The sequence below is a fragment of the Aquarana catesbeiana genome, linkage group LG10 (assembly GCF_042186555.1).
Source record: "Aquarana catesbeiana isolate 2022-GZ linkage group LG10, ASM4218655v1, whole genome shotgun sequence".
Taxonomy (NCBI): domain Eukaryota; kingdom Metazoa; phylum Chordata; class Amphibia; order Anura; family Ranidae; genus Aquarana; species Aquarana catesbeiana.
The window spans coordinates 256,835,696-256,862,760 of NC_133333.1; the positions used below are offsets into that span (position 1 = coordinate 256,835,696).

General features: G+C 48.1%; 1 protein-coding gene across 1 annotated transcript in view; it reads left to right on the forward strand.

Annotated features, from left to right (window-relative positions):
- The window catches only part of NPHP4 (nephrocystin 4), a 354,636-nt gene that overhangs the window by 127,342 nt on the left and 200,229 nt on the right, over window positions 1-27,065 (forward strand). Inside the window, exons 10-11 of the mRNA XM_073603693.1 lie at window positions 21,541-21,723; window positions 24,347-24,470. Of these exons, the coding sequence (XP_073459794.1) occupies window positions 21,541-21,723; window positions 24,347-24,470 (307 nt within the window). The remainder of the gene's footprint in view (window positions 1-21,540; window positions 21,724-24,346; window positions 24,471-27,065) is intronic.

Here is a 27,065-nt window from a genome sequence, read left to right on the forward strand (position 1 = left end):
GCTGGGGGTACTACTGAGCGGGGGATGAGCAGAGCTGGGGGTTACTACTGAGCGGGGGATCAGCAGAGCTGGGGGTACTACTGAGCGGGGGATCAGCAGAGCTGGGGGTTACTACTGAGTGGGGCATCAGCAGAGCTGGGGGTTACTAATGAGGGGGAGATCAGCAGAGCTGGGGGTTACTACTGAGTGGGGCATCAGCAGAGCTGGGGGTTACTACTGAGCGGGGGATCAGCAGAGCTGGGGGTTACTACTGAGTGGGGCATCAGCAGAGCTGGGGGTTACTACTGAGTGGGGGATCAGTAGAGCTGGGGGTTACTAATGAGGGGGAGATCAGCAGAGCTGGGGGTTACTACTGAGTGGGGCATCAGCAGAGCTGGGGGTTACTACTGAGTGGGGGATCAGTAGAGCTGGGGGTTACTAATGAGGGGGAGATCAGCAGAGCTGGGGGTTACTACTGAGTGGGGCATCAGCAGAGCTGGGGATAATACTGAGCGAGGGATCTTGCTAAATGAGGATACTAATGAGCTGAGGATCAGCTGTGCGGGGGTTTTCCTGACCTGGGGGTTCTACTGAGCCACTTTAAAGAAAATAGAAATTTAACACACACAGGACATTTGCCAAGTTTCAGAGAAGCATCACAGAAGCCTCAAAAACACATAAAAAAGCATGTTTAACCACCTCCTGCCCACCATATAATAAAATGACGGCAGAGGCTCTTTACCTATGTGATAGGCTGTGTCCAATCACAGCCCATCACATGTAAATATGGAAGTGCCGGTAATCTGCTCTCCTCGCCTCACACTGACAGAGTAAGAGGAGAGGAGAGCCGGTCAGTGGTATCTCCTCACAGGGGGGCCTGTACAAGTAATCAGTGCACTGATCATCAGTGCAGCCCCAGCAGTGATGCCAGTTTGTGCCCATCAGTAATGCCAGTCAGAGCTGCCTTTCAGGGCCTGCTCATCAGTGCCATCTATCATTGCCTATCAGTGCCACCTATCAGTGCCATCAGTGCAGCATATTAGTGCCTCCTCATCAGTGGCCTTCAGTGCCACCTCATCAGTGCACATCAGCAAAGGAGAAAAATTACTTATTTACAAAATTTTCTGACAGAAACTAAGAAAAGCTTTTTTTTTTTTGAAAATTTTCTGTCTTTTTTCGTTTTTTTTAGCAAAAAATAAACAACCAAGTGGTGATTAAATACCACCAAAAGAAAGCTATATTTATGTTATAAAAAAAAAAAAAGTTCGGTTTGGGTACAGCGCTGCATGACCGCGCAGTTATCATTCATTCTGTGACAGCGCTAAAAGCTGAAAATTGGCCTGGGCAGGAAGGGGGTGAAAGTGCCCGGTATTGAAGCGGTTAAAGAGGAAGTAAACCCTGATGGGTTTCACTTCCTCTTTTTTTCCCCTGCAAAGTAAAAGCATAATGGGCTAGTTTGCATCACATACTAGCCCATTATGTTGCACTTACCTGCAAAACGAAGCCTGCAATGTCCCCAAGGTCCCCGCTTTTGGCCGCGCCCATCTTCACCCCTCCTCTTTCTGGGGGGCTCTGTGACTGTCTGGAGTCGTGTGACGTCACTCCCGGGCATGTGCGTGGGGGCCGACGGTCACAGCACGGGCCCTTTAGAAACTGCGCAATCGTCCCCTTTCTTCAGTGCGATGAGGTCGGCGCAAGCGTGTATGGTAAATATCTCCTAAACCGTGCAGGTTTAGGAGATATTTCCAGTTCCTACAGGTAAGCCTTATTATAGGATCGCCTGTTGGGAAAAGTGGTGTGTAAGGGTTTACAGTCACATTAAGCGGTGGGAGCTTTAATGTGTGTTACAATCAAAGCGAACGTAAATGAGCCATAAAGAGTTAAATGTTATCCTGTCACTGTCAATAGCATGTTGTCTTCTGCCCCCACTACATTGTAACATCATCGCCTGTGGTGCTTTTCTCACTCGCCTTCTTCTTCCGGACTGATCATCTGCGTCTCCTTGAATTTCGATTTCTGTCAATCCCCAGCCTGGCTATTATTGTGATATCCCTTCTCTCTGTGTCTCTACCCTCTGCCAGAGCTTTGCCCCTTTCTCTTAATATATAACAAGACCTTTTTTGGCACCACTGACTTTTTTTTTCTTCTGCTCGGTCCACCCTGGAAGTGGAGTTGGTACAGATTGGCGAGCCAGCCGGAGAGGTGGCAGATACATTGATTTCCAGCAGAGGCTGCAGGCAGCAGGAACTGAGAGATGAGAAACCACTGACAGAGCGGCACCCAGCAACTAAGGACACGTTTCCTTTGATTTAATAAGTGAGATAAACCCACAGGAACCAGGAGGTGTCTGTGCAGCAGTTCATAATGTACGGAGTACGCGGGGAGTCTGTGATTGATGTGCAAGCAGAGGGATTGTGCTGGGAGACCATGTGGCCTATAAAGTCTGCAAAGGACTTTCAGAATGAGGGATTATATTAACTAATAAAGAGAACTACACAGCGAGCGTACGATTATAAAGCTGATGCTGCTACTTTGTTAGTTTTTCCTCTCTTGAGTTTAAAGTGAACCTATGGCCAGACTATGGGCATTCAAGTATCCATATGCTTAAAGGGGAACCTCACCACCCAGTTATGAGAAATCGAACAATCAGCAGCTACAAGTACCGTAGCTAATGTCTTAAAAAAAAAAAAAAAAAAAACACATATAGCCTGTAAAGTCCAATGTTGTCTTCTTTTTATTCCCACACCGCCATCTTGGATTTTAGAGCTGGCTTCTTGGATAGGAGGAGGTCAAAAAACCTATTGGTGATCCCAACAGAGGCACCCATTGGTGAGGTGTCACAAGAGCCACGTACCTGAGGTGAGACCGAAGTAGTGGGGAGGCCTCCCTTGCACCTCGGGTCCTTGAAGCCTCTGGAGGTGGAGACAGAGACTTGGTGGACACCAAATGGCACGGGTGCCAGGGGTGCGGAGAACCACGCAAGCCTTAGTCCGAGATCCGAGGTCAAGTTCAGTTTGACAACGAAGTATAAAAGGGTTAATCAGAAGAAGGAATGGTTGAGATCCAAGCCGGGGTCGGTTCCAATCTGGCAGCTGAGTACAAAAGGGGCAAAGAAGTAGAATGGTCAAGGTACAAATCCGAGGTCAATGGCAAGCAGCAAACAAGAGTAGTCAAATAGGTTTCCAGGTCACAACAAGTTCAGACAGATCACACACTAACTAGCACAGGAACAAGGGGGGACTGAAGATAATCCAGCAATTTGGCAGTGTCTGGGCTTATATAGGGAAGTTTGAGGTCACTTCCTGTGCACCTCTTGGGCATTTTCCCGCCTTTTTCCATCAGGTTGAGGTCACTTCTTGTGTGCCTCCTGGGCATTTTCCCACCTTTTTCCATCAGGTTGAGGTCACTTCCTGTGCGCCTCTTGGGCATTGTCCTGCCTTTTTCCATCAGGTCTTCTGCGCAGGTGTGGGTTGGCGCAGTGAGGTGTCTTTGGCGCATGCTCAGTTGGCACAGATTTCCTCTTGCAGCAATGCGCCATTGGTGCATGCGTAGTAAGCCCTGAACTCTTACATGAGGTTGCGGTCAACCCATAGGGAAACGCAGGTGGAGATGACAGGTCTCCATGCAGGATAGGTTCTTGGTGCTCAATGCCTTGGGGGGGTCCTGATCCTGAAAGCTCGGGGGGGGGGGCCTCTAAGGTGGGTGATAAGCTTCTTGGATAGGAGGAGGTAAAAAAAAAAAAAGAACAGTTGGTGATCCAAACGACAGAGGTTCCCATTGTGGTGTGTAATAGGAGTGAGTTGTGTCTAAGGATGGATTGATGAATAACATAGGGCTTTATTTCACCGAAAGCCACGTTTTGTGTCTCACACTTGCCACATCATCATTTTCTGGTAATACACAAAAGTTTTCAACTTCCTGGTTCCAGGCTTTCCCCAAGCTTCACATGAACAAGCCCGAGGAAAGCCCCAAGCCAGGAAGTGTAAAATGGTTGGTTGGAGTTAGAGACTGCGCTTGACTGGTTCAGTTGTTCCTAATCAGTATTCAATGGTTTCGTGGATGAATGGTGATGTTTATCTCCCTTTGGAGGTGTGGGATGCTACCTAACTTGTGCACATGTGATATCTCTTCTGTGGCAATGGTATTTAGATGAGGAGGAAGGAGTGCCCAATGTCCAAAGTGATTTCACAGTTGATGGAAAGTTGACAGTCATTTGTTGAGAGTCATGCATATACAGATTAAATCAACGCGTTTCAGGGGAATATGCCTCCCCCTTCTTCAGTGCTTGTTGGCACACATCAACAGAGATGGGTGGGCCCCACGGAAGTACCTGTATCTCCTATGACAGCAGATGTTGGTTCTGCAGGTGCAGAGGCCCATCAATTTTGACATCATTTTTGACATTGGACGCTCCTTCCTCCTCATTTGGAAGCAGGAAGTGGAAAACTTTTGTGTAACACTCTACACCAGGGCTCGATCGCGGGGAGCCCGACAGGTGGATCGTGACCACGGCTCTGCCTCCCTTCAGCCTCTGCCACTCATGTTCTCTGCAGCGGAGAGCAGGGGACATCATTGCGCTTGATGGAGGGCGGGGGCAGGAGCTGCCTCAGTGATTGGTGCTAGGCGGTCCCAGCAACCAATCATCAGCTTGTAATTATGAAATGTTAGCACCAGCAGCTCCTCCCTTCCACCCAGCACTATGTCGTCTCCTGATCTCTGCTCTGCTGTACACAAGCTGGCAGGTAGGAAGTGCTACCTTAAGAGCGCTGTGTGTATGTGAGGGGAAATTATGTGAATCGGACAGAGGAGACCCTGATGGAGGGGGGACAGAGGATACTACATTGTGTGTGTGTGTGTGTGTGTGTGTGTGGGGGGGGGTTGTGATGAGAAAGGGACTGAAGGAACTACTTTGGGGGATGGGGAGGCAGACCACACTGCTTGCAGGGCCGAGAACACTTTGCGGGGGGGCAGATGACACTGCTATGATGAGGTAGAGAGCACTACAGTGGGGGGGGGGGGGGGTGATGTGAAGGGGGGCAGAGGACACTATTTTGGAGTTTTGGGGGAATAAAGAAAACACTACTGCGGTGGGGGCGATCAGAAAACACTACACTGCAGGGTAGTGATGTGAAGGGGGGCAGAGGACACTACTTTGGGGGAGGTGATGTAAAGGGGGCAGAGGACACTAGTGTGGGACGTAATGTGAAGGGGGGCAGAGGACACTACTGACACTACTGCACAAAAAAACAAGAAAAATAGCCCTGGGACTTTAGATGAGGTGAGAGAGGTTTAGCCAATGTCCACAGTGAACACTGAGACAAAATCAATTTATTCATTTCAAAATGTTATGTAGCGGAGCGGTAACAACAATGATTGTGAGTTACCAGGCATAATAGCCAATGTACATAACACAGATGAACGTAAATATACAAAGATTTATTACAAATGTTATACATCAATGAGCAACAATAAAACTTGAAAATTGCTGGGTCAGTAAGTACACATACAAAATAAGATAAAATGTACATACATGTGGACAGGGAAGTATGTAAACATAATGCAGACATCAATAATACCCAACATGTACCGGCATAAAATAAGCATCAATAAAGCCCTATGCATTTCGCGAGACCCTGCTCGCTCTTCAGGGGCGGATGCATGAATGTTGTATCTGCAATGTAAGTAATAAGATCAATAAATGTATGTGGTTGGTAAATGGGGGCAGATGGAATGGTTAGCAAGAGAGGCCTGATGCAGAGACCTCATACTTACCGGAGTCTGAGATGAATCGCCAAACGCTGGATATCGAGATGGCAGCAGTGTGATGCATCCAGCTCGGGAGCTGAGGAGGCGGAACAAAACAAGGCCACAATAGGGGAACATCCGGAGGATCAGCACGGACTGGATAGGGGTATTTCTCACTGCGGTCTCCACTTAGCCCCTTAACATTGTGTCTGGAAAATGTCTGCAAGGATGCATATATATCAGAGGGCATCATAACTGCAAAATGAACTTATTGTATAGGGTTCTAAGCTTTAATTTATATATACATAAAGATGTAAGTGAGTGAATTAAGGTTCACCCCCCCAGGGGGCCTTGCTGGGCTGAGCTGTTCCCCTTTCGCTGGTGGTCTTTTGTGGCAGTGGTTTTCATCCAGCTCGGGGGCTGCGATGTGCATAGGGGAGCTCTGTCCTTGATCTCTTGCTGTCCTCTCCTGTCTGTGACGGGGGTGGCCATCTGCACATCGGCGCCATGTTTTCCACGCCCATACACTGACGTCTCCCTGAGGTAACTCAGGTGTGGGCTGTGTGGGTCATCCCGGACGGTTGGGTGGTTGTTGCATCTGTGCACCCCCCTTTGATGGTGGATGTCTTTTGGACGCCCATGCGTCACCGCCCGTACATGACGCTGGGGGTGTAGCCTTCGGGGTCTTGTGGGTATATCTGGACGTTCAGCACGGTTGGGATTCTGATTCATTACTTGGCGATTGGATAGAGTGGTCACATCTCTAAGAACAAACTGACAACCATTGGATGTTTTTCACTCCTATTGAGGTACAACTTTTTTACTTTCCTGACACCCATTGGGTTTGTTACATTGTTTTTATACACATGTAATACTATATCATTCTACATTGCCCCGTAGTCTCTCTGCCCATACCAGTTTTATAACCATGCATTCATGCATTTACTATATTCCATATCTCAGTTAGCTTGTTCATACCAAGATACTCTTATAACCTTAATTCACTCACTTACATCTTTATGTATATATAAATTAAAGCTTAGAACCCTATACAATAAGTTCATTTTGCAGTTATGATGCCCTCTGATATATATGCATCCTTGCAGACATTTTCCAGACACAATGTTAAGGGGCTAAGTGGAGACCGCAGTGAGAAATACCCCTATCCAGTCCGTGCTGATCCTCCGGATGTTCCCCTATTGTGGTCTTGTTTTGTTCCGCCTCCTCAGCTCCCGAGCTGGATGCATTACACTGCTGCCATCTCGATATCCAGCGTTTGGCGATTCATCTCAGACTCCGGTAAGTATGAGGTCTCTGCATCAGGCCTCTCTTGCTAACCATTCCATCTGCCCCCATTTACCAACCACATACATTTATTGATCTTATTACTTACATTGCAGATACAACATTCATGCATCCGCCCCTGAAGAGCGAGCAGGGTCTCGCGAAATGCATAGGGCTTTATTGATGCTTATTTTATGCCGGTACATGCTGGGTATTATTGATGTCTGCATTATGTTTACATACTTCCCTGTCCACATGTATGTACATTTTATCATCTTATTTTGTATGTGTACTTACTGACCCAGCAACTTTCAAGTTTTATTGTTGCTCATTGATGTATAACATTTGTAATAAATCTTTGTATATTTACGTTCATCTGTGCTGTGTACATTGGCTATTATGCCTGGTAACTCACAATCATTGTTGTTACCGCTCCGCTACATAACATTTTGAAATGAATAAATTGATTTTGTCTCAGTGTTCACTGTGGACATTGGCTAAACCCCTCTCACCTCATCTAAAGTCCCAGGGCTATTTTTCTTGTTTTTTTGTGCACTATTAGGGATGGAGGTGTCAGAGGGGTCACACCAGACCTTAATCTTCCTTTTTTTGAGGATACTACTGTGGGGAGTGGTGTGAAGGGGGGCAGAGGACACTACTGTGGGGAGTGGTGTGAAGGGGACAGAGGACACTACTGTGGGGAGTGGTGTGAAGGGGACAGAGGACACTACTGTGGGTAGTGATGTGAAGGAGGACAGAGGACACTACTGTGGGGAGTGGTGTGAAGGGGGCAGATGACACTACTGTGGGTAGTGATGTGAAGGGGGCAGATGACACTACTGTGGGTAGTGATGTGAAGGGGGCAGAGGACACTACTGTGGGTAGTGATGTGAAGGAGGACAGAGGACACTACTGTGGGGAGTGGTGTGAAGGGGGCAGATGACACTACTGTGGGTAGTGATGTGAAGGGGGCAGAGGACACTACTGTGGGTAGTGATGTGAAGGAGGACAGAGGACACTACTGTGGGGAGTGGTGTGAAGGGGGCAGATGACACTACTGTGGGTAGTGATGTGAAGGGGGCAGATGACACTACTGTGGGTAGTGATGTGAAGGAGGACAGAGGACACTACTGTGGGGAGGTGATGTGAAGGAGGACAGAGGACACTACTGTGGGGAGGTGATGTGAAGGGGGGCCGCGGACACTACTGTAGGGAGGTGATGTGAAGGAGGCAGAGGACACTACTATTGGGAGCTGATGTGAAGGAGGCAGAGGACACTACTATTGGGAGCTGATGTGAAGGAGGACAGAGGACACTACTGTGGGTAGTGATGTGAAGGGGGGCAGAGGACACTACTGTGGTGAGATGATGTGAAGGGGGGCAGAGGACACTACTGTGGGAAGAAGATGTGAAGGAGGACAGAGGACACTACTGTGGTGAGATGATGTGAAGGGGGGCAGAGGACACTACTGTGGGGAGTGATGTGAAGGGGGGCAGAGGACACTACTGTGGGGAGTGGTGTGAAGGGGACAGAGGACACTACTGTGGGTAGTGATGTGAAGGGGGCAGATGACACTACTGTAGGGAGTGGTGTGAAGGGGGCAGATGACACTACTGTAGGGAGAGATGTGAAGGGGGCAGAGGACACTACTGTGGGTAGTGATGTGAAGGAGGACAGAGGACACTACTGTGGGGAGGTGATGTGAAGGAGGACAGAGGACACTACTGTGGGGAGGTGATGTGAAGGGGGGCCGCGGACACTACTGTAGGGAGGTGATGTGAAGGAGGCAGAGGACACTACTATTGGGAGCTGATGTGAAGGAGGACAGAGGACACTACTGTGGGTAGTGATGTGAAGGGGGGCAGAGGACACTACTGTGGTGAGATGATGTGAAGGGGGGCAGAGGACACTACTGTGGGAAGAAGATGTGAAGGAGGACAGAGGACACTACTGTGGTGAGATGATGTGAAGGGGGGCAGAGGACACTACTGTGGGGAGTGATGTGAAGGGGGGCAGAGGACACTACTGTGGGGAGTGATGTGAAGGAGGACAGAGGACACTACTGTGGGGAGATGATGTAAAGGGGGGCAGAGGACACTACTGTGGGAGAGATGATGTGAAGGGGGGCAGAGAACACTACTGTGGGGGAGATGATGTAAAGGGGGGCAGAGGACACTACTGTGGCGAGGTGATGTGAAGGGGGCAGAGGACACTAGTGTGGGGAAGTGATGTGAAGGGGGCAGAGGACACTACTGTGGGGAGTGATGTGAAGGGGGGCAGAGGACACTAGTGTGGGGAAGTGATGTGAATGGGGAAGAGGACACTACTGTGGGGAGTGATGGGAAGGGGGGCAGAGGACACTACTGTGGGGAGTGATGTGAAGGGGGGCAGAGGACACTACTGTGGGGAGGTGATGTGAAGGGGGCAGAGGACACTACTGTGGGGGAGATGATGTAAAGGGGGGCAGAGGACACTAGTGTGGGGAAGTGATGTGAAGGGGGAAGAGGACACTACTGTGGGGGAGATGATGTAAAGGGGGGCAGAGGACACTACTGTGGGGAGTGATGTGAAGGGGGGCAGAGGACACTACTGTGGGGGAGATGAAGTGAAGGGGGGCAGAGGACACTACTGTGGCGAGGTGATGTGAAGGGGGCAGAGGACACTACTGTGGGGAGTGATGTGAAGGGGGGCAGAGGACACTACTGTGGGTAGTGATGTGAAGGGGGGCAGAGGACACTACTGTGGGGAGTGATGTGAAGGGGGGCAGAGGATTACTAATGTGACACACTATGTGTTCTTCATGCTGTTTTTTTTTTTTTTTTTTAAAGGGTGCTGTACCCCTCTTTAGGTCTTTATTTTGTCTATTCGGCTTAAACTTTCAGACCTCTGAGTACCACCACCACTTGTATCCTTGGGATCTGGCTGTCACTCACAGATGCCCCTTCCCCCACCTGCCATCTCTCCTTTTGTCATAGATAAAGAGACAAGCTGAGCCAAGCAATAAGCTGACACTTATATTCATACGAGGTTGACACGCTAAAGGCAGTTTCACCGATATAAATATTAATAATATTGGAGATTTGTTATAGAGGCGCAGAAGAAGTCTCTCCTCCCCGGTGTGGTCTTATTAGACATCTGGCAGCTTATTCATTTGTAACGTTTCTATTTGAGTTCGAAATGTCATATAAATAATTAAGTGATCTGCTGAAATCTCGCCCGCTGAAGTCGCATTATTTTCTGTACGTCCCACACGAGTCTTGGCTGTGGATCCACTCGTTCACCAGTAACTCCCGTCTGTCACTCTCAACAATGAAAATATTTTATTCATTTACTTTGAAACATTATAAAAGTTATTGTTTTAAAACCATCTCAGAATTTTTTTTTCTCCCTTCAGGCAGCCACTTTCTTTACATAGGTGGGTGAAAAGGCTCTCCGCATTCCTGTTCTTTGTATCAAGAAGCCGCTTACTTTGTATAGCTTGGTGAAAAGGCTCTCAGCATTCCTGTGCTTTGTTTCAGGCAGCCACTCATTTTGTATAGCTTTGTAAAAAAAGGCTCTCAGCATTGCTGTACTTTTGTATAAGGTAGCTACTTATTTTCTATAGCTCGGTGAAAAGGCTCTCAGCATTCCTGTACTTTGTATCAAGCAATCACTTATGCAGCGTACACACGAGTGGACTTTTCCACCGGACTGGTCCGACGGACCGAATCCGGCGTACAACCTGACCATGTGTGGGCTTCATCGGACTTCCGACTGCCAAAAAAACGGTGTAGGGGTCCCCCCAAAATCCATACCAGACCCTTATCCGAGCACGCAGCCCGGCTGGTCAGGAAAGGGGGTGGGGAGGAGCAAGCGCCCCCCTGCTGAACCATACCAGGCCGCATGCCCTCAACATGGGGGGGTGGGTGCTTTGGGGAAGGGGGGCACCATGCACCCCCCCCTCCCCAAAGCACCCTGTCCCCATGTTGATGAGGACCATGGCCTCTTCCCGACAACCCTGGCCGTTGGTTGTCGGGGTCTGCGAGCGGGGGGCTTATCAGAATCCGGGAGCCCCCTTTAATAAGGGGGCCCCCAGATCCCAGCCCCCCCACCCTATGTAAATGAGTATGGGGTACATCGTACCCCTACCCATTCACCTGGGGAAAAAAAGTGTCAACAAAAAACACACTACACAGGTTTTTAAAGTAGTTTATTAGGCAGCTCTGGGGGTCTTCTTCCGACTTCGGGGGGGGTCTCTTCCGACTTCTCTGCCCTCTCCGGCCTCTTCTCCCACTGTCCGGTTCTTCTCCCGCTCTCCGGCCACTTCTCCCGGTGTCCGCTTCTCCCGCTCTCCGGTTTTTCTGCCGGGCTCCTCCGCTATCTTCTGCTCTTTTGCCGCTCTTTTGCTAGCAGTGGCCCGGTCTTCTTCGTCGTCTTGTTCCCTCTTCTCTTCTTCCGATGTTGACACGACACTCTCTCCCGCTTTAATGCTGTGTGAGCGGTGTGCAATGACTTATATAGTCACCCGGTGACCCTGCCCCATATGACGTCACAGTCCTGGGGCATGCTGGGACTGTGCCGTCATAAGGGGCGGGGTCACCACTCGGTGACCACGCCCCATGCCTTTATAAGTCATTGCACACCGCTCACACGGCATTACAGCGGGAGAGAGCATCGTGTTAACATCAGAAGAAGAGAAGAGGGAAGAAGATGGCGGAGAAGACCGGGCCACCACTAGCAAAAGAGAGGCAAAAGAGCAGAAGATAGCAGAGGAGCCCGGCAGAAGAACTGAAGAGCGGGAGAAGAGGCCGGAGAGAGTGGAGAAGTCAGAAGAGACCCCCCCGAAGTCGGAAGAAGACTCCCGGAGCTGCCTAATAAACTACTTTAAAAAGCTGTGTAGTGTGTTTTTTATTGGCACTGTTTTTCCCCCAGGTGAATGGGTAGGGGTACGATGTACCCCATACTCATTCACATGGGGGGGGGGGCAGGATCTTATTAAAGGGGGCTCCCGGATTCTGATAAGCCCCCCGCCCGCAGACCCCGACAACCAACAGCCAGGGTTGTCGGTAATAGGCCCTTGTCCTCATCAACATAGGGACAAGGTGCTTTAGGGTGGGGGGGCCGCAGGGCGCCCCCTTCCCCAAAGCACCCACCCCCCCATGTTGAGGGCATGCGGCCTGGTACGGTTTAGGAGGGGGGGGGGGCGCTCGCTCGTCCCCACCCCCTTTCCTGACCGGCTGGGCTGCGTGCTCGGGTAAGGGTCTGGGGGTCTGGTATGGATTTTGGGGGGCCCCCACGCCGTTTTTGTCGGCATAGGAGGTTCCCCTTAAAATCCATACCAGACCTGAGGGCCTGGTATGCTCTGCGACGGGGCTCGCAAGGTGCCAATCTCGCCGATTAAAAGCGGCGAGATTGACTTCCTTTTCTAGTCCCGTCGTACCTCACCACGTTCAAAATGAACGGACTTTAGTCCGTGTGTGGGCAAGTCTGTTCATTTGGAAGTCCGCCGTAACTCTGACGAAAGTCCGTCGGGAAGACGGAAGGACCTAGTCTGCCAGAAAGTCCGGTCTTGTGTACGTGGCTTTACTTTGTATAGCTTGGTGAAAAGGCTCTCAGCATTCCTGCAATTTGTATCAGACAGCCACTTATTTTGTATGGTTTTGTAAAAAGGCTCTGCAAATTGCTGTACTTTGTATCAGGTAGCCACATATTTTGTGTAGCTCGGTAAAAAAGGCTCTCAGTATTCCTGTACTTTGTATCAAGTGGTCAACTACTTTGTATTGATTGGTGAGAAGGCCCTCAGCATTCCTGTCTTTGTAAAAAGGCTCTTAGCATTCCTGTAATTTGTAGCAGGTAGCCATGTTTTTGTATGGCTCGGTGACAAGGCTCTCAGCATTCCTGTCTTTGTAAAAAGGCTCTTGGCATTCCTGTACTTTGTATCAGGTAGACACGTATTTTGAATAGCTTTATAAAAAGGCTCTCAGCATTTCTGGACTCTGTATCAGGTAGCCACATATTTTGGATAGCTCAGTGAAAAGGCTCTCAGTATTCCTGTAGTTTGTATCAAGCACCCAACTACTTTGTATTTCTAATGCAGTGTACACACGGTCGGACTTTTCGACCGGACTTGTCCGACGGACTAACCAACGGACTTTCAACGGACTTTTTAACGAACGGACTTGCCTACACACGATCACACCAAAGTCCGATGGATTTGTACGTGATGACGTACACTGGACTAAAATAAGGAAGTTGATAGCCAGTAGCCAATAGCTGCCCTAGCGTTGGTTTTTGTCCGTCGGACTAGCATACAGACGAGCGGATTTCTGGGTCCGGCGGAGTTACGGCGCAAAGATTTGAAGCATGTTCCAAATCTAAATTCCGTCAGATTTTCGACTGGAAAAGTCCACTGAAGGCTCGATGAAGCCCACACACGATCAGATTGTCCCTCGGACTCGGTCCGTCGGACCAGTCCGGTCGAAATGTCCGCCCGTGTGTACGCGGCTTTAGTAAAAAGACTCTCAGCATTCCTGCACTTTGTATCAGGTAGCCACGTATTTTAGATAGCTCAGTGAAAAGGCTCTCAGTATTCCTGTACTTTGTATCAAGCAGCCAACTACTTTGTATAGCTTGGTGAAAAGGCTCTCAGCATTCCTGTCTTTGTAAAAAGGCTCTTGGCATTCCTGTACTTTGTATCAAGCAGCCAACTACTTTGTATAGCTTGGTGAAAAGGCTCTTGGCATTCCTGTACTTTGTATCAAGCAGCCAACTACTTTGTATAGCTCGGTGAAAAGGCTCTCAGCATTCCTGTACTTGGTATCAAGCAATCACTTACTAGGAACAGCTGGATAAAAAGGCTCTCAGCATTCCTATGCTTTGTATTAAGACTTCACTTACTTTGTATAACTTGGTGAAGAGGCTCTGAGCGTTGCTGCACTTTGTGAAAGTTCTCATTTATTATTCAGGTCATGATGGATAGGACAGGTGAAAATAAAACTAATGCAGCCACCACACCAAGGACTAGGGAGCTGCAGTATATTACATTTTGGGTTTAGATACACTTCAAAGAGACCCTGTCACCTTGTTCATTTTTTTTGTTTCAGCCTGGTACGGTTCAGGAGGGGGGAGGAGGGGGGGGGGGGGGAGGGCGCTGGTACGAGGGAACAAATAAGAAGACCTCCGCTTTGAGTTTTCTGTTATTGAGTCGTCCAGGAGCACAGAGCGACATAACAATTCCATTTTTATTTTCATCACAAAGGTGCACTTATCCTTTAATTTCGGCATCATGGTCCTCTGATTAACATGGGGAGTGAAATTAATTGAGTCACATTTGAAATCGAACTCCCTGAATCCTGACACATCATTACCATTCAGCTTCCCACCAAGCCGTATGAAAATGTTTCATTTCATGCACAGCTGAGTCATTACGGTTCACACCTCGGTGCCGAATAACCGCAAATTCACCTAGAAAATCGCATATTTACAGCGTTTTGTTCAATGCTAAATATTTATCGGCCTTTGGAACTTTGACGTCCGATTGACCATTCATTTAGGTGACAACGCGACAATCTCAGAATAAACAACGTCTGAAGGTTGGAAGGACGGACACAAAGACCCCCCGGCAGGACGGGATAGAATCCCTATTTATAACCTCAATCATAACCCACGGGGCTTTGTGTTCACCAGAGACCCAAATATCACGCCGTGACTAATCCGCTATATCCAGCAGTGCCTTGTAATAGAGAGCACGGTGACACCGCGTGTCACTTTACCTCGGCCGCCACAATTTATAACGGACTTGTAATGTGCACCAAAAGTAATTCTCTTCTGTGGTAATAAAAAAGTTCCCTGCTATAAAACATGAACCGCGCCAAACTTTCAAGAAACAAGCAAAACAATAAATTGGCTAATACTACCCAGCAAGTACTGCAGCTGTACTAAAATAAAGATAATCCCCTCCATTTACCTTAAAGAGGAACTTCAATCCCCTTTTTAGTGGCTTTGCCCACCCCTCGGGCGCCAGTATTATGGCGCATACACAGATGTGCCTGAGGTCTCTGCACGGAATTCAGTTTCTTGCAGAGCGCTCTGGTAAATCTGTGCACGCGCAGGAGATTTCCCTGAAACAGGAGGGAGGGACTGCAGATACCCCCCGCCCTCTCTCACCCCCTCCACCCTGCCAATAAGGTGGCAGGGTGGAGATTTTTGTGGGGAATTTCCACCTATTTCATTAAGCTGTGGTCTGCAGGCCCGCACCTGCGCCTCTGGACCCGGCCTGAAAAAAAATAGTAGAGGCACAGGCTCACTTCCTCATGCCAGCTGTGGTCCGCATGTATACAGACAGGCTAGGGTAGTATATGGACAGACTAGGGTATTATACGGACAGGCTAGGGTAGTATACGGACAGGCTAGGGTAGTATATAGACAGGCTAGGGTAGTATATGGACAGGCTAGGGTAGTATATGGACAGGCTAGGGTAGTATATGGACAGGCTAGGGTAGTATACGGACAGGCTAGGGTAGTATATAGACAGGCTAGGGTAGTATATAGACAGGCTAGGGTAGTATATGGACAGGCTAGGGTAGTATACGGACAGGCTAGGGTAGTATATAGACAGGCTAGGGTAGTATATGGACAGGCTAGGGTAGTATATAGACAGGCTAGGGTAGTATATGGACAGGTTAGGGTAGTATACGGACAGGCAAGAGTAGTATATGGACAGGCTAGGGTAGTATACGGACAAGCTAGGGTAGTATATGGACAGGCTAGGGTAGTATATGGACAGGCTAGGGTAGTATATAGACAGGCTAGGGTAGTATACGGACAGGTTAGGGTAGTATACGGACAGGCAAGAGTAGTATATAGACAGGCTAGGGTAGTATACAGACAGGCTAGGGTAGTATACGGACACAATTTCTCCCAATAAAACCAATGAAAAGACACAATTCCTCCCAATGACCCCAATCATGGGGCCCAATGACACCAGTGATGGGACACATTTTCTCCCAATGATGTCAATAATGGGGCACAATTTCTCCCAATGATACCAATGAAAAGACACAATTCCTCCCAATGACCCCAATCATAGGGCCCAATGACACCAGTGATGGGTCACAATTTCTCCCAATGACATCAATAGTGGGACATAACTTCTTCCAATGACACCATTAATGGGGCGCAATTTCTCCCAATGACACCAATAATGGATCCCAATGACACCAACAATGGGGCGCGGTTTCTTCCAATGACACCAAGAATGGGGCCCAGTGACACCAATGATGATACATAATACCTCCCACTGACACCAAAGATGTGCATTGTTTTTCCCCCCTGACGTTGGGACCTTTTTTACTCCCAATGGTCACAGTCCGGCCCTCCTAAAGTGTGAAGCATAGTAAACTGGCCCTTTGCTTAGAAACTTTGGAGACCCCTGATGTGCAGTATTGCAGTACACTGATGTGACAGTGCTAGCTTTGTCCTAATTGGCCTGCCACTGTCGCTGGGGAAGGAGTCCATAGTCGAGTGTAAGCTCTGACAAGTCAGCTTTGAGGTTATACAGGGCTTTCTTCTTCCAGCCAATGAGGAAAGGTGAAAAATATACCGTCGGGGGGGGGGGGGGGGAGTAAACCTTTTTACTTTTCTGGGGCAATACACACAATGCTCTGCACCATTGTCATGCCCTGTTTTATATATGTATTACACAGCTGCCTACCACCTCCCTATGATCCCACCACAGGAAAATGGTACAAACGCTGAAAAATATATAAATGGGTGTAGCGCTAAAATGTAAATAAACCAAATTATAAAATTGTTCACTCACATGACTCACATAACATTTAGAGATTGGGCATCAATGTTTTATATTGGCACCTTTTCCAATATGGCCGTGCTCTCCCACCGCAGCAGAAGTGACGTAGTATGCGTAGCTCCGCCCAACGCGTTTTGTCCATGTAATGTCTTCAGGGGATAGAACCCGGAAACTAGTGTTACTAGAGGAATAAGGTTGGATGTATAATACAGAGAAGGTGACGAGGTGGAGATCTGGATGAGAGGCAGCCTGTGCTTTAGCGCTTGTGACCTTTTTTATTTTTTAAGGGGTCATCTACTATTGGTGAGTGTTTCACTCAGAGGGAGAGGTGGAGGGAGTTAATACACAGGCACTTTGTTTAGGAGTGAATTGAAACACAGGCAGAAAAATTCCCCTGCACGGCGGAGGAGGGGCACCGATGGAAGACGGGTTTGATGTCGCGCCTTCCGATGAATGTCTGTGCCAACAAACTTCCATTGTTCTCTTCCTGAATGAAGAGAATAAAACGGAAACGAGATGTAAAAGTAAAAGAAAGGAAAACTCTGATCTGCTGTGAAAGCTGATTTTGTTTCAAGTTTAGGAGCGACGCACAACACTCGCCGGCGGTCCCTTTGTTATCCCCGGACATATGTCTGACGCTGTACTGCATATGAAAAGAGCCGCAAACACGACTGTGATCCAGAGACGCCGCTTCATAAAAGTCGCCTTTGTGTTCCCCGAATGATAGGCTGCTCGGCTGTCTTATTAATCCGCCTGACAGTTTACTGTAAAGAACAATAGACTGACTGCAGAAATGACCCACTGATGAGGAACACAGATAGGCCCGGGCTTCATAAATCCCATAACGAGGATGACCAGGCTGCAGAGGATCTTCATTTTATGGGTTTCATGACCAGAACCCAAAGAGTAACGTGATTCACCTCATTCAATAAAGACCACGTGCAGGTTGGAAAGCACAGGAAGGACTCTGATTGGGTGAAAACAGGCACGGAGCTAGGGGGTTGATGGGGTGGGTTATGCACCCCCAGATTTTAGTTGTGCCCCCCCCCCCCCGAGATCTCTGAGAATCCATCCACTAATCCATGAGACTTGATGGGAACTGTTGATGTGAAGGGGACTCTGATGGGGTCACCTGATGTAAGGGAGGACTCTTATAGGAACCCTGATGTAAGGGGGCACTGGGGGGGCAGTTTATGTGAGGGGGCACTCTACAATTGATCTAACAGGGGGCTCTCTGATGGGGACACCTGATGTAAGGGGAGACACTTATAGGAATCCTGATGTAAGGGGGCACTCTAATGAGGACCATTGATGTAAGGGGGACTCTGTTGGAGACAATGGGGTCATAGACAGCCGCAGAGACTCTAAGCTTTCCTTGTTCTATAAAAAAAAAGTTTTGTCTGGAGTTCGGCTTTCACAGTATTTTGATGTAGTGACGGTTGGTGTTTTTTATTTTTGGGGGGAAGGCAAACAACCCCCCCCCCAGTTGGCCGGCGGCACCCCACTGCCTGCTTTAGGTAGGCAGGTAGGTAGGTCAGTTGGTTGGCGGTCGGGTCAACCACACACCCCCACACCCCACCCCCGGTCGGTCATCAAGCCCAGCATTTACCCCATCTAGGTTGCGAGCAGGCGGGTTGCGGGCTCCTACGGGCAGCGGGCAGCAGCTCCTGTGTCCTATTCTCCTCTTCTGCTTCACGGCGGCTTCCGCCATGCGTCTCCTCCCTCCTCCTTCTAGGCATCCAATAGGATCACCTGTCCTTTCAGGCGATCGGGTGAAGGGTCTCAAGACCAGCTTCCTGATTTGCCGGGAGGAGGATCAGTGTGGAGATGGCGATATATTCATTTGCTATTGTCACACAACTGGTTGGGCTCAGAGTGCAATGCTCTGCGCCCCGAGTCCACCTTTTTTTTAAGCCTGTTAGAGCCTCTAGCTCTAATCACGTGCTTCAAACCCCCCCCCCCCAATTGTAGTCCATGTTCCGGCACCCTGTATGTAGATCAGATGGCCCGGAGGCATGGATTATTATTATTATTTCAGGTACTTATATAGCGCCGTCAATTTACGCAGCACTTTACATATACATTGTACATTCATATCAGTCCCTACCCTCAAGGAGCTTACAATCTAAGGTCCCTAACTCACATTCATATACTGGGGACAATTTATTTATTTATTTTTTTTAAATTCCTTTATTTTAATTTCAAGAATGCATGTTACAGTTTGAAGTACATATTGTCAAGTTCTATAACATTTAATGGATAATATAAAATAGAGGTAGGGAGAGGATTTTAACAGAAACTGTCGTCGACTAGAGATGTAACACATAAACAATCCTCTTGTTTACACAATCTGTATGGTGAAGGCGGAGCCTGTGTGCATGGGACGGTCTAATGTAATAATTATCTTGGTGTCCATTTGCAAGCATTTCCCTGAGACATGCCTTGTGTAAACTGGTGACTCGTGTAATTATCCTTTATCGACAGGTGAAAGGGTGAACCAAAATAACAAAGATAGAAACTCTCCACTGACCGGGGGTGGAGATATTCCTTGCCGATCAGTAGAGTCCGGCAAAGGGCAACTAACAGGAAGTAATGTAGACCATGATATTCAATATATCTGATCAGATCTTCCCTTAGCCGGAAGAGTATAGGGGATTGTGTGAGAACCGGGGAGGGTGGGGGGGGGGGAGGGAAGAGGTAAAAAAAAAAACGGGAGACAGTAGGGAGGGAGGGGCAAGGAAAATAGAGAGGAGGGGTGGAGTAGGAGGGGAAGAAGGTGAGGAAGGGGGGTAGAAAGAGGTAAAGAGAAGAGGGTGGCGGTGCCACCCTCCAGCCAGGCGGGGCCCTCATAGCGGGGGGTGTCTACGCTAAGTCACCTCCCGGAGGTAAGCCTCGGAGTAGATGAAGTGTTGCCAGGGGCGCCAGGTCTCCCGAAAGGTTTCCTCCCTGTCATGCAGGGTGGCCGTAAGATCTTCCATGTCGCGCAGTTCGTTAACCCTGGCATACCACTGGATCTTCGTTGGTGGGATTTCCGATCTCCAAAATAGAGGGATGCAGGCCTTAGCCGCATTGAGTAGTTGTATAGTGAGTGAGGCTTTATATTTCTTAATTGGACTTCTAGATAGGTGCAGCAAACAGGCCCCGGGATCTCCCCCCAGTGCGACGCCCGTTAAGCGCTCGATCGTGTCTGTCACCTCTTTCCAAAAAGGTTTAATCTTGGGACAGTCCCAGAAAATGTGCAACATTGTTCCTTCTCCTGCTCCACAACGCCAACATAGACTTGGTGCCTGCGGGAGGAACCTGTGAAGAGTGGATGGTACTCTGTACCATCTGGTCACAATCTTGTAGCATGTTTCCTGGACCCTTGTGGCTAGAGATGATTTTTGGGACTGGGGACAATTTAGACAGAAGCCGATTAACCTTCCGGCATGTCTTTGGAGTGTGGGAGGAAACCGGAGTACCCGGAGGAAACCCAGGCAGGCACAAGGAGAACATGCAAACTCCAGGCAGATGGTGTCGTGGATAGGGGGGGCGGTGCTCTTGCACCACCTAATGGACGGGCCTGCCGCTGTTCTGATGGCTAAGTTGACCCTATAGCATATTTTTTTGAAGGGTAACTCCATTTTTGTGGAAAAAAATAGCAAAAAAAAACAAAATATATATATATATATATATATATATATATATATATATATATATATATATTTTATATCATATACAATTACTACACAAGTCATATTGTAATTGTATGTTATTAAAAAATGACCTTTCCTTTCCAATCTGCAGCTGCTGTTATTTTCGGTAAAATGCAATATGACCACCTGTAGGCGCTCTCTACACAGATGGTATACAGAGTGCCCCCCCAGAAATGTCATTTCCTGCTTTTGTGATTGGCTCATTGATTTTTCCAGAAGTCTGCACTAAGATACAAGTCAGGTTTTGGGCATCCCCTGCAACAAAAACCTCACTTTTAGTGAGATACTCCCAAAGGGAAATCGCATCTAAAGGGATTGACCAGAGCCCTGTAGGTGCAGCAGCTGATTGATAATTATAAAATCACTCCCATTCACATTCACTCCACACATGGACACAGAGAAACAAACTGCTATTTCTTCAGAATAACTAAAGGTCGGAATCTGCTGCAAAGTTTGTTACAATCCCTGCAATGTACAGAGATCACCCAAAGGGGGGGGGGGGGATTCTCAACAAAAGTGGAGTTACTTTTTAAACTCTGTGTACAAAACGGATGACGGGGCAACACTAGGAAAGCAGATCCTCCAGAGATGTTTCCATTTATACATCTCAATGCAAAACGAAATATTACCGGAGAAGATGCAGCATATTCATTTCAGGAATGAAACGCCAGCATAACACTTATCTACCGCCTATAATGAACAGCACCGCTGCTTTATCACCAATTATGCCGACGTTGATGGCACCCCCGACAGGCCGTCAGTGGAAGGAATCGTCCAAAATATAATTTAGGATTTTCCCGGGTGAAGTTGTTCCGTTTTGTATTTTTATCAGATACTCTGTAGCTTGTCATCTGTCCAGAAAATTGCACATAAGGAAAAAAAATGTTCTATTAATTCCTTGTATATTCTTATGTCGGGATTTGTGATGGAGTTTTATGTATAATGATGACAGCGCTGTAAGCCAGAGCTGGTGAGTCTGTCTAGGGCTGACCTGTACCGTTGCCTTACTGCCTTTTATAGATTTTTTTTTCTCAAATGTTTTTATTTAGATCCCCTCGGCATCAGTTCTGTCAAATACATCCTACATGCGGATGATACGCTGGGCCTCCTGGAACCCCTTGCTAAGTGTCGGCAGAACAGAAGTGACTGTACCTCTTCAAGGTGGACCACCAGCCAATCCCAGTAATAATCTCGTCTACAAGATCCCGCCAACCAACATGAGCTCAGACGAGGTAACAATGATGCAAAAAAAATAGTATGATTTGGTTTTATACAAAATAATTGCTGGTATTCTACTACAGATAATACTCGGTTTTAACAATGAGAACCAATCAAGAAAGAGTAGGGTGTAAAAAACCTGTTCGTGATCCGAAATGGCACAGGCGTCCGGTGTGGTGTGTCTATGGATAGGTCAGAGTCATCAAGTTGGAGGAACATCAAACCGCTTTAACTCACCAAAATTTGATTTTTTGATGTTCATCCAGCTTGATGACTCTGACCTATCCATAGACACACCACACTGGGTGCCTCTGCCATTTGAATCATCAAAAGGCTTCTTTACCTCCTTGCATCCTACCAGTTCAATACCTACCTGAGAACCTATAGAGCAGGGGTGTCAAACTTTATTTCATCATGGCCGCATCAGCAATATGGCTGCCCTCAAAGGGCTAGTTGTATTAGGGGCACACTGTTTACAGGGTTTGGGGTGCGTCACATACATTGTTCAGGATTATGCTATATACAGAGTGCAGAGTTCAGGATTATGCTATATAAAAAGTGCTGAGTTCAGGAGTGCGTTATGTACAGAGTGCAGAATTCAGGAGTGCGTTATATACAGAGTGCAGAGTTCAGGAGTGTGTTATGTACAGGGTGCAGAGTTCAAGGGTGCACTACAGACAGAGCACAGGGTTCAGGAATGTGTTATGTACAGAGTGCAGAATTCAGGATTACGCTACATCCAGAGTGCAGAGTTTAGGCGTGCACTGTGTACAGAGTGCAGAGTTCAGGAGTGCCCTGTGTGCAGAGTTCAGGAGTGATTTATGTACAGAGTGCAGGGTTCAGGACTGCATAATGTACAGAGTGCAGAGTTCAGGAGTGCGCTGTGTACACAGTGCAGAGTTCAGAAGTGCATTATGTACAGAGTGCAGAGTTCAGGAGTGCGCTGTGTACACAGTGCAGAGTTCAGAAGTGCATTATGTGCAGAGTTCAGGAGTGCATTATGTACAGAGTGCAGAGTTCAGGAGTGCGCTACCTACAGAGTGCAGAGTTCAGGATTATGCTACGTCCAGAGTGCAGAGTTCAGGAGTGCGCTGTGTACAGAGTGCAGAGTTCAGGAGTGCGCTGTGTACAGAGTGCAAAGTTCAGGAGTGTGCTATATACAAGTGCAGAGTTCAGGATTACGCTACATCCAGGGTGCAGAGTTTAGGAGTGCCCTGTGTACAGAGTGCAGAGTTCAGGAATACGCTATGTCCATAGTGCAGAGTTCAGGTTTGCGCTGTGTACAGAGTTCAGGTATGCACTGTGTATAGAGTGCAGAGATCAGGAGTGCGCTACGTACAGAGCGCAGAGTTTAGGGGTGCATTATGTACAGAGTGCAGAGTTCAGGAATACGCTACTGTCAGAAACAATGAATCAGACTGAGACAGAAGTACAGTTAAATCACACTTGTTTAATAATAATAATACAAAGGTAAACAGAGTAAACGTAGTCAAAACATAGCCAGAGTTCATGAACGGCAACGAATAGTCAGACAAGCCAAAACGTCAGGGAGCCAGAAGGAATGTCAGCCAAGCAAGTCTTTAACAGGAACAAGTCTTTAAGTAAGCAGGTCCTGCTCGTCGGACCTGCTTACGTAAGCCGTCCAGTCCAGATGATCTCTGCCTTCACCTTGAACATGTCTCTAGAGATGTGACCAAGGGGAAGGCAGAGATCATCTGGACTGGAAGGCTTAAGTAAGCAGGTCTGACGAGCAGGATATCATCAACAGGTGAGTCACTGTGGAGGGTTAGGAGCTGGCAATTAGCCGACAGCTGAGCAGCCAGCTCAGAGAAGGAAGGGCTGAGCCCAGCCCTGACAGCTACACACAGAGTTCAGGTGTGCTTTATGCATAGAGTGCAGAGTTTACGAGTGCGCCACGTACAGAGAGCAGAGTTCAAGGGTGCGCTGTGTACAGAGTGCAGAGCTCAGGAGTGCATTATGTACAGGGTACAGAGTTCAGGAGTGAGCTGTGTACAGAGTGCAGAGTTTAGAAGGCTTCTGTGCTTGCAAGTGACCTCAGGGAGAGGAAAGTGAGAGCCGGAGGTGGTGGAATTGAGTTCAATGACGTTTCAGCTGCAATACTGGGTGCAAAGGGCACATGACAAGGCCTGGTGGTCCGGAATTGCCGCCCAAATATTTGACATATGTGCTCTAAAGGATCCAAGATTGGGATCCCCTTAGCATCAAGAGCGACCTTCTTTACTCTGCGTGGAGACGAGGCTTTTTTCCTCCACCTGCATATTAGGAAAAGTTGTGTAGTTTCACCCATCTCGGTCACTACAACCTCACCAGTTGGAGGTCATTTTTTTACTTTTCTCTAATTATAATGGATAGATCAGGCCAGGATGAAGAACCTCTTTAGGTGTCAGGCAGAAGATCAGGCAGCAGTGACCCCTCCATCCTGACAAGGATCATACACTACAGTCAGAAAATATTTTCTGAAGGTTAATTCTCCGCATTTATAACACTTCCATAGCGGAGATTAGAAATACTGATTGGTGACTGATTGGTGATTTGCTCTCCAGAGACCAGCGATAGGCTTTAGTGTATATATCGTAGTAACCTGCCTTTTCCTGACCTTTCTTTTTGTCCAATCAGGTGCAGCAAGTGGAAGGCGGGACATTGTTCTTTAACTTTAGTTTACGTTCAGAACATCAGCTTGATGGCCATGAGTCGGCCCAAGAGCTCGTTCAGTCCAAGAAGAAAGTTACTCTGGGGGACGGTAAGTGGACTTTGTTTTATATGTGTATCCAGACAAATGACTAAACACACAGATAGCAGACATCTATCAGGGCTGTTTTTGTACTTCTGTCTATCCAGTTCTGAGATTTTTCACAGCTCTGCCACACAGCACATCCCCTTCTGGCAGGACATGAGACCTGCGTTTTCTATAGGGCGGTTACGTAAGACCCCTTTCACACTGGGGCGTTTTTCAGGTGTTTTTCAGGCGCTTTTCGCGTTTAAAAAAGCGCATGTAAAGCGCCTGAAAGAAGCCTCATCTGCAATCCCAATGTGAAAGCCTGAGGTCTTTCACACTGCCAGTGCCCAAAAAACGCTGGTAAAGCGCTGCTTAAGACCCTTTTCTCACTGGGGCGTTTTTCAGGCGCTTTAGCGTTAAAAAAAGAAAAAAAAAAAAAAAAAAAGAAGCCTCATCTGCAATCCCAATGTGAAAGCCCGAGCCCTTTCACACTGCCAGCATCTGAAAAACGCTGGTAAAGCACTGCTTTGGACCCCTTTCACACTGGGGCGTTTTTCGGGCGCTGGCAGTGTGAAAGGGCTCGGGCCATCAGCGCACCCAGCCCGGTGGCAAAAACACGAAAGCGCTGCAAAGAAGCTGCTTGCAGGACTTTTTTGATGCCCTGCCAGCGCAGCGCCCCAGTGTGAAAGCACTTGGGCTTTCACATTGGGATTGCAGATGAGGCTTCTTTCAAGCGCTTTACAGGCGCTTTTTTTAACGCTAAAACGCCCCAGTGTGAAAGGGGTCTCAGTGTGAAAGCACTCGGGCTTTCACATTGGGATTGCAGATGAGGCTTCTTTCAGGCGCTTTGCAGGCCCTTTTTTTAACGCTAAAGCGCCTGAAAAACGCCCCAGTGTGAAAGGGGTCTAACACTTACAGGTCTTGTCCCACCCCCAGCCTCTGACAGAACAGTAAGAGGAGAAGCGGCAGACTGATGAGCTCATCTCTCCTACACTTCCTACACTCTGCTCTCTACTCCTATCAGCATGAGGAAAATTGGCTCTTTCAGCTGCTTCACCCCCTTCCAGTTAAAGCTCTGTTGTACAGGGGGCACAAGAGGTTGATACTAGGTCCAATTCAGGAACGTGTACGCTGCTTGCATTTAAAAAATGCATTTAAAGCTGAATTTCAGGAATTCAGCCACTTTGTAAAATTAAAGCCACACTATGAGTTAAAGTGATTGTAAAGTCTCATTTTTTTTTTTTTCCTATAAAATAATAAACATGTTATACTTACCTGCTCTGTGTAATGGATTTGCACAGAACTGCCCAGATCCTCCTCTTCTCAGGTCCCTCTTCTGCTCCTGGCCCCTCCCTCCTGTTCAGTGACCCACAGCAAGCAGCTTGCTATGGGGGCACCCCAGCCGAGTCACAGCTCCGTGCGTCCATTCAGGCACGGAGCTCCGCCTCACCCCGGCGCCGCCCTTCTCTCCCCTGATTGGCTAGCTGACTTTAATTGACAGCAGTGGCAGCCAATCAGGAGGGAGAATCTCAGATGGCTGAGACACTCGTGGACATCACTGGACAGAGAGGGGCCTCAGGTAAGTGTTAGGAGGGCTGAGGGGGGCTGCTGCACACAGAAGGCTTTTTATCTTAGTGCATAGAATGCTCTTTCTGCCTTTACAATCACTTTAAGTCCATGGAGGTGCATGACATCTCCTGGGATTATCTCTATTATTTACATTTGACTGATTTATTGCTCTGGTGGAAAGACACACCGGAGATCTGAGAGGAGAGATGCACACAGAGCAGCTATGCCCGCCCCCTTCCCTCTGCTGTTCCATTCACAGAAGCCTTTGTATTTTGTGAATGCGCTCACCTAATACAAAGGCTTCTGTGCTTGGGCAGGAGGAGGGGAGGGACGTGCATAGCAGCTGCAGCTACTCTACTTGTCAAGATGCAGAGCTCAGAAGGATCGGCGTCACTCTCCTGGAACTACAGCGATACCTGTCTTCCGGGAGTACTATAAAGCTGTCAGATATAAATAACAGAGTTAAGCCTAGAGCTGCTGTGCCCACCCCTCCCCTCTGCTGCCCATTCACAGAAGCCTTTGTATTTTGTGAATGCGCTCACCTAATACAAAGGCTTCTGTGCTTGGGCAGGAGGAGGGGAGGGACGTGCATAGCAGCTGCAGCTACTCTACTTGTCAAGATGCAGAGCTCAGAAGGATCGGCGTCACTTTCCTGGAACTACAGAGATACCTGTCTTCCGGGAGTACTATAAAGCTGTCAGATATAAATAACAGAGTTAAGCCTAGAGCTGCTGTGCCCACCCCTCCCCTCTGCTGCCCATTCACAGAAGCCTTTGTATTTTTTGAATGTGCTCACCTAATACAAAGGCTTCTGTGCTTGAGCAGAAGGAGGGGAGGGACAGGCATAGCAGCTGCAGTGAGTCTCCTGTTCAAGATGCAGAGCTCAGAAAAATCAGCATCGATCCCCTGGAAGAACTACAGCGATAAACGCTGCACCGGAACGCTCCGTGTCCAGGTAAGTCTGTCATAATGTACTAGTCTGCAGTGCATACTATGCGGCGATTAAAAAAAAAATTAAAGCAACAGTGTATCAATAACAATAAATAAATC